General features: G+C 42.9%; 1 protein-coding gene across 1 annotated transcript in view; it reads left to right on the forward strand.

Moving 5' to 3' along the window:
* Positions 1–15086: 15086 nt before the first annotated feature.
* The window catches only part of ADAM19 (ADAM metallopeptidase domain 19), a 92222-nt gene continuing 91018 nt past the window's right edge, over positions 15087–16290 (forward strand). Inside the window, exon 1 of the mRNA XM_027545819.1 lies at positions 15087–15636. Within this exon, the coding sequence (XP_027401620.1) occupies positions 15570–15636 (67 nt within the window). The 5' untranslated portion in view covers positions 15087–15569. The remainder of the gene's footprint in view (positions 15637–16290) is intronic.

The raw sequence follows: 16290 nt of genomic DNA on the forward strand, positions 1-16290 counted from the left end.
CAGCCACATGATTTGTGGGTCCTTCTACAAAATGAGAATGCAATTACTCTTGTCCAAATTTATTAAGAACTTCAAGATAGCAACAGCAAGGTATTAAGCAGTATGAGGGCCATTTGAGACTGGAGTCCTATGTAACTGCCTGGGTCATACTTCTGTGAAGTCAGCCCTGGTGTCTGAATTAATCAGAGAGGATTAACCAGCTATGCTCATGCCTGTCCTCAGAAGTGTACATTGTGTCTCCACCATCTTTTCCTGGGATAGGAAATCAAATGCCTTTAAAATAAATGGATGATGTGACCAGGGGAGAATTTAGGCTGATTATTGCCCAACCTTCTAATTTTTGAAGGGAAGCCAGGATCAAGACTTAGAAAAAAGGCTCCTGATTTTTGGGGACTGTTGTTACATAAAGTTTATTGTCTTGTACACCTTTAGAAGTAATATGTACTCATTTATACCAAATTAACAACATGAAAGATACTGGTGAGTGACATGTGATCACACACAGGCCCTGGGCAAAATACATACATTTTCTTGTGTATGCTCTTTGCAAGTATTGATGGATGAGGAAACCAAGGCACACAGAAACTGAATAACTTACCCAGGTTTGTACAGCTTTGAGCCAAGATTTGAACTCAAGTCTGACACCAGAGACTATGTTCTGCATTTCTACCCCATTGTGGCTGCCTGCATGACAGCCAGTCTGAACTCCTGCAGTTCCCTTATTAGCCCAGAGCCTAGCTGCTAGTGCGAACTCAGTAAAGGTTGGTTGAAGGAATGTTTTTTTTTTTTAGTGAAGACTTATTCACACCACTGTGCTTTTATAAATATTACTTTCTTTTCTTGAAACATTCTTCACTCACAACTACTTTGTCTACCTGGAAAATATCTACTGATTCTTCAAGATTAATCTTAAATATTATATACAGTATGAAAAGACTTAACAGAACACTCCCCTTCCTGCATCCAGTGGACAGTCTTAAACACTTTCTCCACATTTTAAAATATTTTTTATGGCATATCTCTTTGTGTATCAGTGATTTTTTTTAATATAAAGAGATTTGTTCTGAAATGGAATAAAGGTTCAGGCATACAGCATGGTGTCACAATTTTTAAAGGTTATATTTCATTTATAGTTATTATAAAATAGTGGCTATATTCCCTGTGTTGTGCACTATAGCCTTATAGCTTACTTTATGTATCGTGGTTTGTACCTCTTATTCCCTTACTCCTATTTTGTCCTTCCCTGTTTCCCTCTCCCCACTTTTCTCTATATTGGTTAGTCCATTTCTGTTTTTTTATATTCACTAGTTTAATTTTTTAGATTCCACATGTAAGTGATATTATACAGGATTTTTCTTTCTCTGTCTGATTTATTTCACTGAACATATTACCCTCCAAGTCCATCCTTGTCGTTACAATGGGAAATTTTCATTATTTTTATGGCTAAGGAGAAATATAAATAACCTCAGATATGCAGATGACACCACCCTTATGGCAGAAAGTGAAGAGGAACTAAAAAGCCTCTTGATGAAGGTGAAAGTGGAGAGTGAAAAAGTTGGCTTAAAGCTCAACATTCAGAAAACGAAGATCATGGCATCCGGTCCCATCACTTCATGGGAAATAGATGGGGAAACAGTGGAAACAGTGTCAGACTTTATTTTTCTGGGCTCCAAAATCGCTGCAGATGGCGACTGCAGCCATGAAATTAAAAGACGCTTACTCCTTGGAAGGAAAGTTATGACCAACCTAGACAGCATATTCAAAAGCAAAGACATTACTTTGCCAACAAAGGTCCATCTAGTCAAGGCTATGGTTTTTCCTGTGGTCATGTATGGATGTGAGAGTTGGACTGTGAAGAAGGCTGAGTGCCGAAGAATTGATGCTTTTGAACTGTGGTGTTGGAGAAGACTCTTGAGAGTCCCTTGGACTGCAAGGAGATCCAACCAGTCCATTCTGAAGGAGATCAGCCCTGGGATTTCTTTGGAAGGAATGGTGCTAAAGCTGAAACTCCAGTACTTTGGCCACATCATGTGAAGAGTTGACTCATTGGAAAAGACTCTGATGCTGGGAGGGATTGGGGGCAAGAGGAGAAGGGGACGACAGAGGATGAGATGGCTGGATGGCATCACTGACTCGATGGACATGAGTCTGAGTAAACTCCGGGAGTTGGTGATGGACAGGGAGGCCTGGCGTGCTGCGATTCATGGGGTCAAAAAGAGTTGGACACGACTGAGCGACTGATCTGATCTGATCTGATCTGAGTATTCCATTGTGTGTATGTACCACATCCTCTTTATCCATTCATCTGTTGATGGACACTTAGGTTGTTTCCATATCTTGGCTATTGTAAATAGTGCTGCTATGAACACTGGGGTAGATATATCTCTTAGAATACGTGGTTTTGTTTTCTTTGGATATATACCCAAGAGTGGAATTGCTGGATCATATGGTAGTTCTGTTTTTAGTTTTTTAGGAGCCTCCATACTGTTTTCCACAGTGGCTTCACCAATGTACATTCTCATCCACAGTAGACAATGGTTCCATTTCCTTCACATCCTCACCAATATTTGTCATTTGTGTTCTTTTTGATAATAGCTATTCTGACTAGTGTGAGTGACAGCTCATTATAATTTTCGTTTGCATTTCTCTGATGATTAACAATGCTGAGCATCTTTTCATGTACCTTTTGGCCATCTGTATGCTTCTTTGGGAAAATGTCCATTCAGGTCTTCTGACCATTTATAAATCAGGTTGTGGGGTTTTTTTTTTTTTTCATACCTATCAGATTTGGTGACTTGAGGTTGTAAATCTAAGGACTTGTTTGTTGTTTTGAATTCTTAAGGGATATTTTTTCCCCTCTCATTCTTTGTATACATGTTGGGCAACACCGTTCTCCTTTCAGCTTCCTGGAAATTAGTGATGGGAAGGCTTGTTGATTTCTTTTTCTTTATTCACTTATGGCTGTGCTGGATCTTCCTTGCTGAGCACTGTGGAGATCAGGAGCTACTCTGCATTGCGGTGCACAGGCTTCCCATTGTGGTGGCTTCTCTTGTTGCAGAGCACAGGCTCTAGACAAGCAGGCTTCAATAGTTGTGGCTCACTGGCTCTAGAGCGCTGGCTCAGTACTTGTGGTGCACGGGCTTACTTGCTCCACAGCATGTGGAATCTTCCTGAATCAGGAATTGAACCTGTGTCCTCTCCATTGGCAGATGGATTCTTAACCACTTGACCACCATGGAAGTCCCAGGTTGTATTTTTGATGTTGAGTTGTATGTGATGTTGAGTTGTATGAGCAGTGCTTGTATTTTGGATATAAATCCCTTATTGGCCATTTTATTTGCAAATATTTTCTCTCATTGTATAGGTTGTGTTTTCATTTGTCGATGGTTTCCTTTCCTGTGCAAAAGTTTTTAAGTTTAACTAGGCACCATTTGTTCATTTTTGTTTTTATCTCTTTTGCATTAGGAGACATATCCAAAAAAAAAAAAAAATTAATGGTATGATTTGTGTTAAAGAGTATTCTGTCTATTCTTAATGTTATGGTTTTGTAATGTTGATAACTGTTGAGAAAAATTATCCAAAAATTGTAAATGAGGCAAAAGGATAATTACAGTTCCTTTCAGTGACATCCAAATACAGTGGCTCTCAGAACGTGCTTCAGCATCAATATAATCTGAGAACAAAACATCAGCAACATCAGCATATGTGTGTGGGTGTATGTGTATCTTTACTTTTCTCCTTTGCTTTTCACTTCTCTTCTTTTTTTTTTTTCTAATTTTTTGGGGGCCCCCACGGCAGGGCACCAGGCCGCGGCCCAAACTGCCGCAGCCTCTGGGCTGCCCCCAAAAGATTCGAAGAGGAGACTCCTTAGCAGTTGGACGCCAAGTTCAGCCGGGCACTTCTCTTCTTTTAACAGCTATTTGTAAGACCTCCTCAGACAACCATTTTGCCTTTTTGCATTTCTTTCTCTTGTGGATGGTCTTGATCCCTCTCTTCTGTACAATGTCACGAACCTCTGTCCATAGTTCATCAGGCACTCTGTCTATCAGATCTAATCTCTTGAATCTATTTTTCACTTCCACTGTATAATTGTAAGGGATTTGATTTAGGTCACACCTGAATGGTCTAGTGGTTTTCCCTACTTTCTTCAATTTAAGTCTGAATTTGGCAATAAGGAGTTCAGGATCTGAGCCACAGTCAGCTCCCGGTCTTGTTTTGGCTGACTGTATAGAGCTTCTCCATCTTTGGCTGCAAAGAATATAATCAATCTGATTTTGGTATTGACCACCTGGTGATGTCCATGTATAGAGTCTTCTCTTGTGTTGTTGGAAGAGGGTGTTTGTTATGACCAGTGTGTTCTCTTGGCAAAACTTTATTAGCCTTTATCCTGCTTCATTCTGTACTCCAAGACCTAGTTTGCCTATCATTCCAGGTGTTTATTGACTTCTTACTTTTGCATTCCAGTCTCCTAGAATGAAAAGGACATCTTTTTTGGGTGTTAGTTCTAGAAGGTCTTGTAGGTCGTCATAGAACCATTCAACTTCAGCTTCTTCAGCATTACTGGTTGGGGCATAGACTTGGATAACCATGATATTGAATGGTATGCCTTGGAAACGAACAGAAATCATTCTGTCATTTTTGAGATTGCATCCAAGTACTGCATTTTGGACTCTTTTGTTGACTATGATGGCTACTCCATTTTTTCTAAGGGATTCGTGCCCATAGTAGTAGATATAATGGTCATCTAAGTTAAATTCACCCATTCCAGGCCATTTTAGTTCACTGATTCCTAAAATATGGATGTTCACTCTTGTAATCTCCTGTTTAACCACTTCCAATTTGTTGTGATTCATGGACCTAACATTCCACGTAGGGAAAAGAGTATGTCAAGGCTGTATACTGTCACCCTGCTTATTTAACTTATGTGCAGAGTACATCATGAGAAACGCTGGGCTGCATGAAACACAAGGTAGAATTAAGATTGCCGGGAGAAATATCAATAACCTCAGATATGCAGATGATACCACCCTTATGGCAGAAAGCAAAGAAGAACTAAAGAGCCTCTTGATCAAAGTGAAAGAAGAGAGTTAAAAAGTTGGCTTAAAGCTCAACATTCAGAAAACTAAGATCATGGCATCTGGTCCCATCACTTCATGGGAAATAGATGGGGAAACAGTGGAAACAGTGAAAGACTTTATTTTTGGGGCTCCAAAACCACGGCAGATCATGACTGCAGCCATGAAATTAAAAGACACTTACTCATTTGAAAAAAACTTATGACCAACCTAGATAGCATATTTAAAAGCAGAGACATTACTTTGCCAATAAAGGTCCATCTAGTCAAGGCTATGGTTTTTCCAGTAGTCATGTATGGATGTGAAAGTTGCACTGTAAAGAAAGCTAAGTGCCAGAGAATTGATGCTTTTGAACTGTGGTGTTGGAGAAGACTCTCGAGAGTCCCTTGGACTACAAGGAGATCCAACCAATCCCTCCTAAAGGAAATCAGTCCTGAATATTCATTGGAAGAACTGATGTTGAAGCTGAAACTCCAATACTTTGGCCACCTGATGCAACGAGCTGACTCATTTGAAAAGACCCTTTGATGCTGGGAAAGATTGAAGGTGGGAAGAGAAGGGGATGAGAGGGAATGAGATGGTTGGATGGCATCACCAGCTCAATGGACATGAGTTTGAGTAAACTCTGGGAGTTGGTGATGGACAGGGAGGCCTGGCGTGCTGCAGTCCATAGGGTCGCAAAGAGTCAGACAGAACTAAGTGACTGAACTGACTGACTGTGTGTGTTTATACACATACATTATATATATATACATATACTTACATGTAACTGAAATGAATGAAAGCAGTGATACAAGGGAAGAGTTAGTATTACTTTGTTATTATAATGTACTCACGCTACCTATGAAGTGGTATAGTGTTATTTGAAAGTAGACCTGAATTAGCTGTATATGTGTATGGCAAACTCTAGAGCAACCAGTAAAAAAAAAAAAAAAAAAAAAAGATAACTGATATGCTAAGAGAGAAAATGAAATCATATCAGTTCAGTTCAGTCACTCAGTCATGTCCAACCCACTCCAGTGTTCTTGCCTGGAGAATCCCCATGGATAGAGGGGCCTGGCGGGCTACAGTCCATAGGGTCGCAAAGAGTTGGATACAACTGAGCAACTAAGCACAGCAGAGCACACTTCAGGTTGAACCATGTTATACTGCCAACATTTGATTCTTTATGACCTTCAAAATCAACAATACCATATGGTTTACCCTAAAATCTCTCATGGGACTCTCACAAGAACTGCATGAGATAATATAGGTACTGTGCTCAGCACCATTTGAGGTGCTTAATACATGATCAGATCAGATCAGATCAGTCGCTCAGTCGTGTCCGACTCTTTGCGACCCCATGAATCACAGTATGCCAGGCCTCCCTGTCCATCACCAACTCCCGGAGTTCACTCACACTCACGTCCATCGAGTCAGTGATGCCATCCAGCCATCTCATCCTCTGTCGTCCCCTTCTCCTCCTGCCCCCAATCCCTCCCAGCATCAGAGTCTTTTCCAGTGAGTCAACTCTTCACATGAGGTGGCCAAAGTACTGGAGTTTCAGCTTCAGCATCATTCCTTCCAAAGAAATCCCAGGGCTGATCTCCTTCAGAATGGACTGGTTGGATCTCCTTGCAGTCCAAGGGACTCTCAAGAGTCTTCTCCAACACCACAGTTCAAAAGCATCAATTCTTCGGCGCTCAGCCTTCTTCACAGTCCAACTCTCACATCTATACATGACCACAGGAAAAACCATAGAGAGAGAGACTTCTCTCTCTCTATCTTAGAAATCTTTGTTTTGGTGAAAGTGAAAGAAAGTGAAGTCTCTCAGTCGTATCCGACTCTTTGCGACCGCATGGACTGTAGTTTACCAGGCTTCTCTGTCCATGGGATTTTCCATGCAAGAGTATGGAGTGGGTTGCCATTTCCTTCTCCAGGGGATCTTCCTGACCCAGAGATCGAATCCAGGTCTCCTGTATTGCAGGCAGGTGCTTTACCCTCTGAGCCACCAGGGAAGCCCTTGCAAAGGGCATATAGTAAATGCTGTTGGTTAAGTAAGTGAGTCTGAGAACTTTATGGGTTTCCTACAGGTTAGGGGGATATTTGCATTTTCTGTGGGTAAAAACTCAAAATTAGAGATGAAAACCTTGTTTGGAGCTTTCACTGTCATGGGCCTCGGTTCAATACCTGGTTGGGAAACTAAGATCTCACAAGCAGTGAGGCTTAAAAAAAAAAAAGAAGTACTAATATGTGTAACATTATGGCTGAATCTTAAATGCATTATGCTCAGTGAAAGAAGCCAGACTCCAAAGGCTACATTCTGTATGGTTCCATTTATAGAACATTCTAGAAAAGGCAACACTATAAGGACATGGCTTCTCAGGTGGTGCTAGTGGTAAAGAACCCGCCTGCCAATGCAGGAGACATAAGAGATGGGGGTTCGATCCTTGAGTCATGAAGATCCCCTGGAGGATGGCATGGCAACCCACTCCAGTATTCTTGCCTGGAGAATCCCATGGACAGAGGAGCCTGGTTAGCTACTGTCCATAGGGTCACAAAGAGTTGGACATGACTGAAACGACTTAGCACATATGCACATAGGAGCATAAAACAGATCAGTGATTGCCAGGGGTTAGAAGTGACAGGAGACAGGAGTGTGATCTTGATTGTGGAAGTGGTTATTAGATTATATGCATTTGTCAAAGCTAATAGCCATGTGTACTAAAAACAAAAAAAAGGAGAATGTTAATGTATGTAAATAATACTAGAATAAACTGAACTTAAAAAAAAAGTTGCTGGGAAATGGTTTACAAAGGAAAGCTATCATAGGGCCAACATTATTTTCACAGTAAGGGCCCATGACGACAGTTCTTCCATGAACATCTTGGAAGTTTGTCCTGAACCAGAGTAAAAGAATTATTATTAGTTACTTAATTTATTGGAGAAGGGAATGGCAATTTACTCCAGTATTCTTGCCTGGAGAACTCCATGGACAGAGGACCCTGGTAGGCTATAGTCCATGGGGTTGCAAAGAGTCAGACACAACTGAGCAACTAACACACACATTTAATTTATAATTAACTTAAACATTTATTGTCTGTCTTCCAAATGTGGATGAGAGAAGGAAAAAGTCCAGCTCCTGTTCACAAGGTACTCACAATGTAGTGGATGTGGGGTAAGAAAAAGACAATTATTAATACAGCATAACATGATAATTATCTTTGATAATAATTAAGGAATCAGTATATAATTAAATTCTTCACACATTATACAACTAAAAGCACAAGCTAAACATTATGAGTATGGTCCCCACCCCCACATTATTAACAGTAGAATGAGAATAATTAAAATTAGCATGTGTTAACTGCTTACTATGTGAGAGGTACTAGTCTAAGCACCCATTTCAGCCTCACAAAAATTCTATCGTTTAGGAACTATCATTGTTAGCATCTTTTATAGATGAGGCAACAAAGTCACAGAAAAGTTTATTTGCCTATGGTCACACAGCTGCTAAAGAAAAGAAAAGGGATTTAAGCCATGGAAGCGTGGCCACATTCTAACTATGATATTGTGCTTTTACTGTAGGTCAAAGGTACAGTGACCTGGTTTACCTGGACTCCTGAAATCTGGAACTAGTGAGTCTCACTCTGCCTCAGTTTCCCTAACATCAGAGGAGAGAGTCAAGCTTGTGTAGAGAGGTCAAGTATGCAAAACTCTCTTAATAAGACACCAAGATGAACCATTATTCCTTTTGTGTTTCTTTCCTGTGTTTATCATTTATCCACCCACCCCTACTGCTAAAGTTACACAGTAAGTACATAAGTATTGTAGAAAATAGAAGGGGCGAAACAAAAACAAAAAATGATGAACAAAACCCCCCAAAACCAAACCAAACAAAAAACCCTTCATCCTTCCATAGTCTCACCATCCAGAGGTAACTGCCACTACCATTTTGGCACATTTCCTTCTAGTCTTTTTAAAAACTTTTTCATTTACATAGCTGAGATCAGACTTATATTTGTAATTTTGGACACTGTTTTGTTTTGTTTTGTTTTTCACTTAAACATAACTTTTTCACTTAAAGCATAAACTCTTTGCAAACACTATTCTAAGTGGCCACATAGTAACCCATCATACAAATATTCTATAATTTATTAACTGTCCCGTCACAGTTGGATATTTAGGTTGTTTCCAATATTTTCACTATTATAAATAACACTACTATTAACATTCTAGTCCATAAATCACAGATTATTTTTTTAGGCTAGTTTCCCAGAAATGTAATTACTAGGTTAAATGGCGTGAATATTTTAAAGATTAGGTAGAGATGTAGTATTCTTTATAAATAACAAACACATTCTTTATAAATAAATGGAAAGTCTTATGGGGGGGTCAAAAGTTGATGTGTATATGTTTGTTTCTCTATATAAGTGTGGAAGGGGGTAGATGAGAGACAGAATTGGAAATTTCTTATTTTTTGGTCAGTGCAGAGACCACCAAACTTTTTCTCTCGTGAGCTACCTCCCAATTTTCAGGTACCTACGCTGATGAAATATTGATCAACTGAGGGTCAGGAAATGGGAGCAAATTTCAGGTATGGAGCTTGGATGCCTTTTGCAAGTAGACTGTCCATAGAATGAGTTAGACTTGATCCTTTAGCATTTTTTACCTGGCACAGCACTTTCACTACCATTATCTCAGTAACTTCTCCTAGGTCCTGAGTGAGATGGACTGGGGTGACTATTACCACTGGGCTATTTGTCAGAAACTCAGGCCCAGAAAGGAGAAGTATCCAGAAGACCTACCCAGAGTCACAGAGTTGGTTGGAGAGAGCTGGGTCTAGAATTCTAGTGTCATGTTTCTAGGGCTAGAGCCCCGGTTCTGGACTAAACTGTATCCTCCCCACCCCCATTCATAGGATGAAGCCCTAACCCCAGTGTGACTGTATTGGAAACAGGGCCTATAATGAGGTAGTGAGGTTAAATGAGGCTATACCTGATCGGATAGGATTAGTGTCTTCATAAGAGGAAGATTAGAGCTTCTCTCTCCGCATGCTCACACAGAGAAGAGGCCATGTGAAGATACAGCAATAAGGCAACTGTCTAGGAGCCAGGAAATGAAGTCTCACCAGAAAACAACCCTGTTAACACCTTGATCTTGGACTTCCAGCCTCTAGAACTGAGGAAATTAATTTCTGTTGTTTAAACCACCCCCTGTCAATGGTATTCAATTGTGCAAAGCCCTGGAGACTAATACAGATTTTGGTACCAAGAAGTGGGGTCCTGCAATAACAAATGCCTAAAAATGTAGAAGTGACTTTGAAACTGGCTACTAGGTAAAAGCTGGATAAGCTTAGAGGTCCATGCTACAAACAACCTAGATTGCCTTGAAGGGGCTGTTGGTAGAAATGTGATGTTAAAGGCAATTCTGGTGAGTGTTCAGGAAGAAAACAGAAGTACTACAAAGAAAGTGACTATCATTTTCGAGAAGACACATATTATGAAGAAACCATTGATAGAGCTATGAATGTTAAAGGTGATTCTGGTGAGGTCCCAGATGGAAAGGTAGGACATGTTATTGGAAACTAAATAAAAGTGATCCTTGTTATAAATTGACAGAGAACTTGGTTGAATTGTGTCCTACTGTTTTGTGGAAAGTGACATCGTGCAGGGCCCAATGGGGCTTCTGTGCACAAGGCCTTTCTGGAACCCTATTTCTTTGATTATAGGAAACAACCTTCATTCAGCCTCATGACTTCCCCTGAGTTCCAATGGGCAGATTCAAGCAGTTGTTAGGGAAGGGAGGGGATGCCAGGGCCTTCCAGGTGGTGCTAGTGGTAAAGAACCTGCCTGCCAATGCAGGAGACATAAGAGACACCGGCTTCATCCCAGGGTTGGGAAGATACCCTGGAGGAGGGCACGGCAACCCACTCCAGTATTCTTGTCTGAAGAATCCCACGGACAGAGGAGCCTGGTGGGCTACAGTCCCTGAGGTTGTAAAGAGTCAGACATGACTGAAGTGACTTAGCATGCACACACGGGGATGCCAGACCAGGGAGAAACAAACAGCCAAGAGCAGCCTTTGGGCAAGGTCCTGTTTCCCATCAAGGTGTACACACAGCAATATCTTTGAGCTATTTTGCATATACTGAAACCCCCTCCAGGTGGGAGAAGTTAATGGTATGCTGCCCACAAGCATATAGACCCTAGACTAGTTGGACCTGAAGGTTGATGCTGACTCCCACTTACCTCATTGCTAACCCATCAGAAGAATGTCCACAAGCTGATCACGCCCTCTTTGAACAATTATTATAATAAAACGTCTCACTATCTTTCCCAGGTTGGGACACATGTTTTTGAGGGCATTAGCCGACTGTGTCCCCTTTGCCTAGCAAAGCAATAAAGCTATCCTTTTTTCATTCACCCAAAACTCTGTCTCTGAGATTTGACTCGGCACCCATGTACAGAGAAGCTGAGCTTTCAGCAGCAAAAGTAGAAATTCCAAGCGATGAACTTGGATATTTGGCAAAGGAGATTCCTGAGCAGAAGTAGTCAAGGTGTGACCTGGTTTCTCCTTGTTGCCCACAGTGAAATATAAGAGGAGGGAGATAAACTGAAGGGAATCTAAGCAACAAGGAGCCAAAGCTTGAAGATTTGGAAAATTCTCAGCCCAACATTGCCAAAAAGGAGAACACATGTTCTAGAGAGGATACAGAGAGTGTGGCTGGACACTCACTCTATACGGAGATGACTCAAGCCATTTATCAGCCATCTCTGCAGCTACCAGAAATAGAGATGTGCTTATGCTAGCAGAGACACTGCCAGTTTGGACCAAGGAGAACAGAGATAACACGAGGGCTTTTGAACTGCTGGGACCCATAGGACAGGCCAATACAGCTATTTGGTTGTGAATATGTTTTGTCCTTTAAGAAAAGGGGAGAACAACCTGAAGGTGATTCAGAGAGCATCAGGACTGCCATTCTCACTATTTATAGAGCATACATGCCCAGAGGGCAAAGGCTATTTCTTTCTTGGTTTCAGAGTATGGGACACCCTCTTGGTTTCAGGGAGCCAGTCCTCCCCTGCTCAGTACCTCAAGGGAGGCACAGGGTGGGGCTGCTGCCCAGAGCACAGGGGGCAGGGCCACTGCCTTGGGCTGTGGGGTTGACACTAGTGCCCCAGGGGGCTGGGAAGGCAGAAATCCTGCCAGAGGATTAGTCTAGAGCTTTAAGATCTAGTGGGGACTTCCCTGGTGATGCAGTGGATAAGAATCCACCTGCCAGTGCAGGGGCACATGGGTTCGATCCCTGGTCTGGGAAGATTCCCCATGTCTCAAGGTAACAAAGTACCTGGGCCACAACTACTGAGTCCATGCTCTAGAGCCTGTGAGCTGTACCTACTGAAGCCTGTTGGTTTAGAGTCTGTGCACCAGAACAAAGAGTAGCCCCTGCTCACCACAGCTAGAGAAAGCCCGCAGGCAGCAACAAAGACCCAGTGTAATCAAAATAAATAAATTTAAATTAAAAAAAATATCGAATGGAATCTGCCTTGCTAGGTTTTGGACTTGCCTGAGACTCCTTTCTTCTTTCTCTCTTTTGGAATGAGAAAGTCCTCCTAACCTGTATTTTGGAAGTATATAACTTGTCTGGTTTCACAGGTTCACAGATGGAGAAGAATTTTTTTCTCAGGATGAATCATACCTTGAGTCACCCCATACTTGATTTAGATGATATTTAGACGAAACGTTGGGCTTGGAACTGATGCTGGAATGGGTCAAATCTTTTGGTGTTGCTGGGATGGGATAAATGTATTTTGCATGTATCAACTACCAATTGCCATTTCCCTCTATAAGAATGAAGTAAGTCACTAGCTGGGCTTCCCCTGTGGCTCAGTGGTAACGAATCTGCCTGCAGTGCAGGAAATGCAAGTTCAATCCCTGGGTCAGGAAGATCCCCTAGAGGAGGGCACAGCAACCCACTCCAGTATTCTTGCCTGGAGAATTACATCGACGGAGGAGCCTTGCAGGCTACAGTCCATGGGATCGCAAAGAGTTGGACACCACTGAAACAACTGAGCACACATGCACACAAGTCACTAGCCACTGCAGCAGCTGACCTTCAGCACTCCCTGAAAGGAGGTAAGGGTGGAGACCAAGAATGAGGCACTCTGTGCTCTGCGAAAAACTGGCAGAACAGGCCTTTAGAGAGATAGTTAGATATTTTTAGGAGAAGATTTTATGAGCTCAGATTCTTGCATCTCCTCATATCTACAAAAGCACTAAAATCATTAAGGTGACATTTGCTCCTCGTGACTAGCAGCAAGCATCTCTCAAAATGTGTGCTTGACTGCATGCACACCACCCCTCCCCCACCCTTCCCTAAAATCATATATAATTCTGACCTGCCCTTTCTTTGGAGCAGCTCTTCAGAGCTACCTGAAATGCTGTCTCCCAGGCTATAGTCCTCATTTTGTCCCAAATAAAACTTAACTCACAACTCTCGTATTGTGCATTTTTTTCCAGTTGATACTTGTGAGACGGACATGAATTTTGGGGACCACAGAATAGAATGTTACAGACTAAACTATGTCCCCAAATTCATATGTTGAAGCCCTAACCACTCAAATGCTGTGTGACTGTATTTGGAGATTATAAAGAGGTAGTAAAAATTAAAGAAGATCATAAGAGTAGGGCTCTGTCTGATGGCATTAGTGTCCTTAAGAAGCAGAAGACAGCAGAGCTTGCTTTCTCCAAACAAGTAGAGAAGAGGTCATGTGAAGCCACAGCAAGAAGGCAGCCACCTATAAGCTGGTAAGAGAGGCCTTATATGAAACCCAACCAAGCCAACACCGTAATCTCAAAACTATAGAAAAATAACCTCCTGTTTTCAAGTCACTCAGTCTTTAGTTTTTGGTTATGGCAGCATGAACAGACTAATATATTTTATTTATGCCCACTGGTTTCAATAGACATACCTACTAATTTTCAGGTATGCCTTTTCCTTCCCAAAACAGCATCTTGTTTTAGCTGTACAACCCTGAGTTTGAAGGAGACAGAGTGGAAGGAATAGATAACAACAGATCTGAGGCTCAGACTTTGCCAGGGATCTTAGGCAAGACAGGTTTGTTTGTTTGTTTGTTTGTTTTTCTGATTATCAGTTTGTATGTTAGTTGCACAATTGTGTCCAACTCTTTGCAACCCCATGGACTGTAGCCCACCAGTCTCCTCTGTCCATGGAATTCCCCAGGCAAGAATACTGGAGTGGGTAGCCATTCCCTTCTCTAGGGGATCTTCCTGACCCAGGGATCAAATTCCGGTCTCCTGCATTGCAGGCAGATTCTTTACCATCTGAGCCACTTGGGAACCCCCAGTTTATTCATCTGTAAAATAAGATGTGCTGTAAGAAGCTCTGGAACTATTCAGATGTGGACTTGAATCCAGCCTCAGACTTTAGCTGTGTGACTTTGAGTAAATTACTTAGCCTCTCAGGTTTGGTTTTCTCATCTCTAAACCAGGATACTGTTAGTGCTTACTTTAGGGGTTTATTGGGCTAATGAAAAGATACGATGTATACAAAGTCCCTGGAAGATTTTAAAGGGCAATAAAAGGTAATTCTTCTAGATTAATTAAATAAATTGACATATGTAAAGTGCTGAGAACGGTGGAACTTAGGAAATGCTGTATAGGTCTTAGTTATTATTTTCTTCTTCTAGCAGACAGCAAACCTTCAGTAAGTGACAGTCATTATTATTATTATTTTCAAGTCTCCTCTCCCTCCAATTTCCTTCAAACCCCTAAATGCTAACCATCCCAAATGCCGGTTTCCCCCAATTCAGCCCATGGGCTTTCCCGCCCTAGTCCGTCTATTTAGGGTTTTCTGCTCCATTTCGCCTCCTCCGGAGCTCAGATCTCATCTCCTCTGGGAATCCTCTCTTCATCACCCTGCTCCTCCCAGTCAGATGGAAAGGATCCTTGATTTGTGTCCTGCTAAGAAAACAACTCCGTGTAGCACTTAGTTCTCTGTGCCAGGTTAACTCTTTCGGAGCCTGCCTCCAAGAGTGGAGGCCGGTGCTGGTGAGCAGCCTCTTGAGCGACACCCAAGGCGTCTAGCCCAGCGTGGGACAGAGAAAATGGGCTGTGCAGAGAAGGGTCCAGTTTAATTCCTACAAACTCGAGCCCCCAACCCTCCTCAGGCAGCGCCCACCGTGAAGAATCCCTACCCTTCCTCGGGCTCGGAGTCTCCCTCCCTTGATCGCCGACACCTGAGCAGTTTCCCCAGCCCCTGCCCCACCCCCGCGCCAGGCTCAGGGGTCGCTCTGGCTTCCACCCAGCCTCCTCCTGCCCCTCCTCCAGCCCCCGGTGGAGCTGAGGGGCGGAGCGAACGGTCAATGGCTGGGAGCGGGCTGGGAGCTGCTGGGCGACCGCGGTGGATTCCAGAAGCGCGGCGGCCTGGTTAGGGGGCTGGCATGGCCGCGTGCTGGTGAGCGCTGACTGCGCGAGGGGCCAGCTGCCACCATGCCCCGGGGCGTGGGCATCGCCCAGCTCTGCCTGCTGGTGCTCGCCCTGCCTGGATGGACGAGAAGTAAGTAGCGGAGCGGAGCGGAGCGGAGGGAGTGGGGGTGGGTGACGGGGGCTTTGTAGGTGGGTGGACTGGGGGACCTGGGTGGACTGGGAGACCTGGGGACCCCCAGCAGCAACTCGGAGCCGCGCCCCTGCTGTCTTCTAGCCCAGGAGCCCCGGCTTTGTTCCCACGTTGTGCGCCCCGGGAGGTGGTGGAGATGCGGGAGATCCAGAGCAGGCAGAAAACAGTGGGTCCCTCCCCGGCTTGCCTCCCTCTCTCTCCTTTTCCTCTGTTTTTCTGGCTTTTCCGCTGCTTTCCGAGTCTCTCCTCTTTTCTCCAGTCTTTGTGTGTGTGCCTATAAATACGTTTGGATAAAATTGGAACCATACCATATGTACGGTTTTGTGTCTTGCATATTCCACTTCACTTTATGAGCATTTCCACATCGTTACATTCTCCAACAACATGGTTTCAATGATTGTAAATTCCGCCAAGAAATCGCAGAAGTACAATTTTCAGAAAGTTAAAAACACGACTCATACAAATATAGGATGGAAGATTGGCAAAGATTGATCTGATTCTTCAGAGAGGCAGTGAATAGAATGGTAAAGCTAGTTTAAAGCACTAGAGGAAAGAGGAGTGATACGGGCATTGGAGACAGTGTTGAAATCCTGT

This window comes from Bos indicus x Bos taurus, chromosome 7 (genome assembly GCF_003369695.1).
Source record: "Bos indicus x Bos taurus breed Angus x Brahman F1 hybrid chromosome 7, Bos_hybrid_MaternalHap_v2.0, whole genome shotgun sequence".
NCBI classification, from domain to species: domain Eukaryota; kingdom Metazoa; phylum Chordata; class Mammalia; order Artiodactyla; family Bovidae; genus Bos; species Bos indicus x Bos taurus.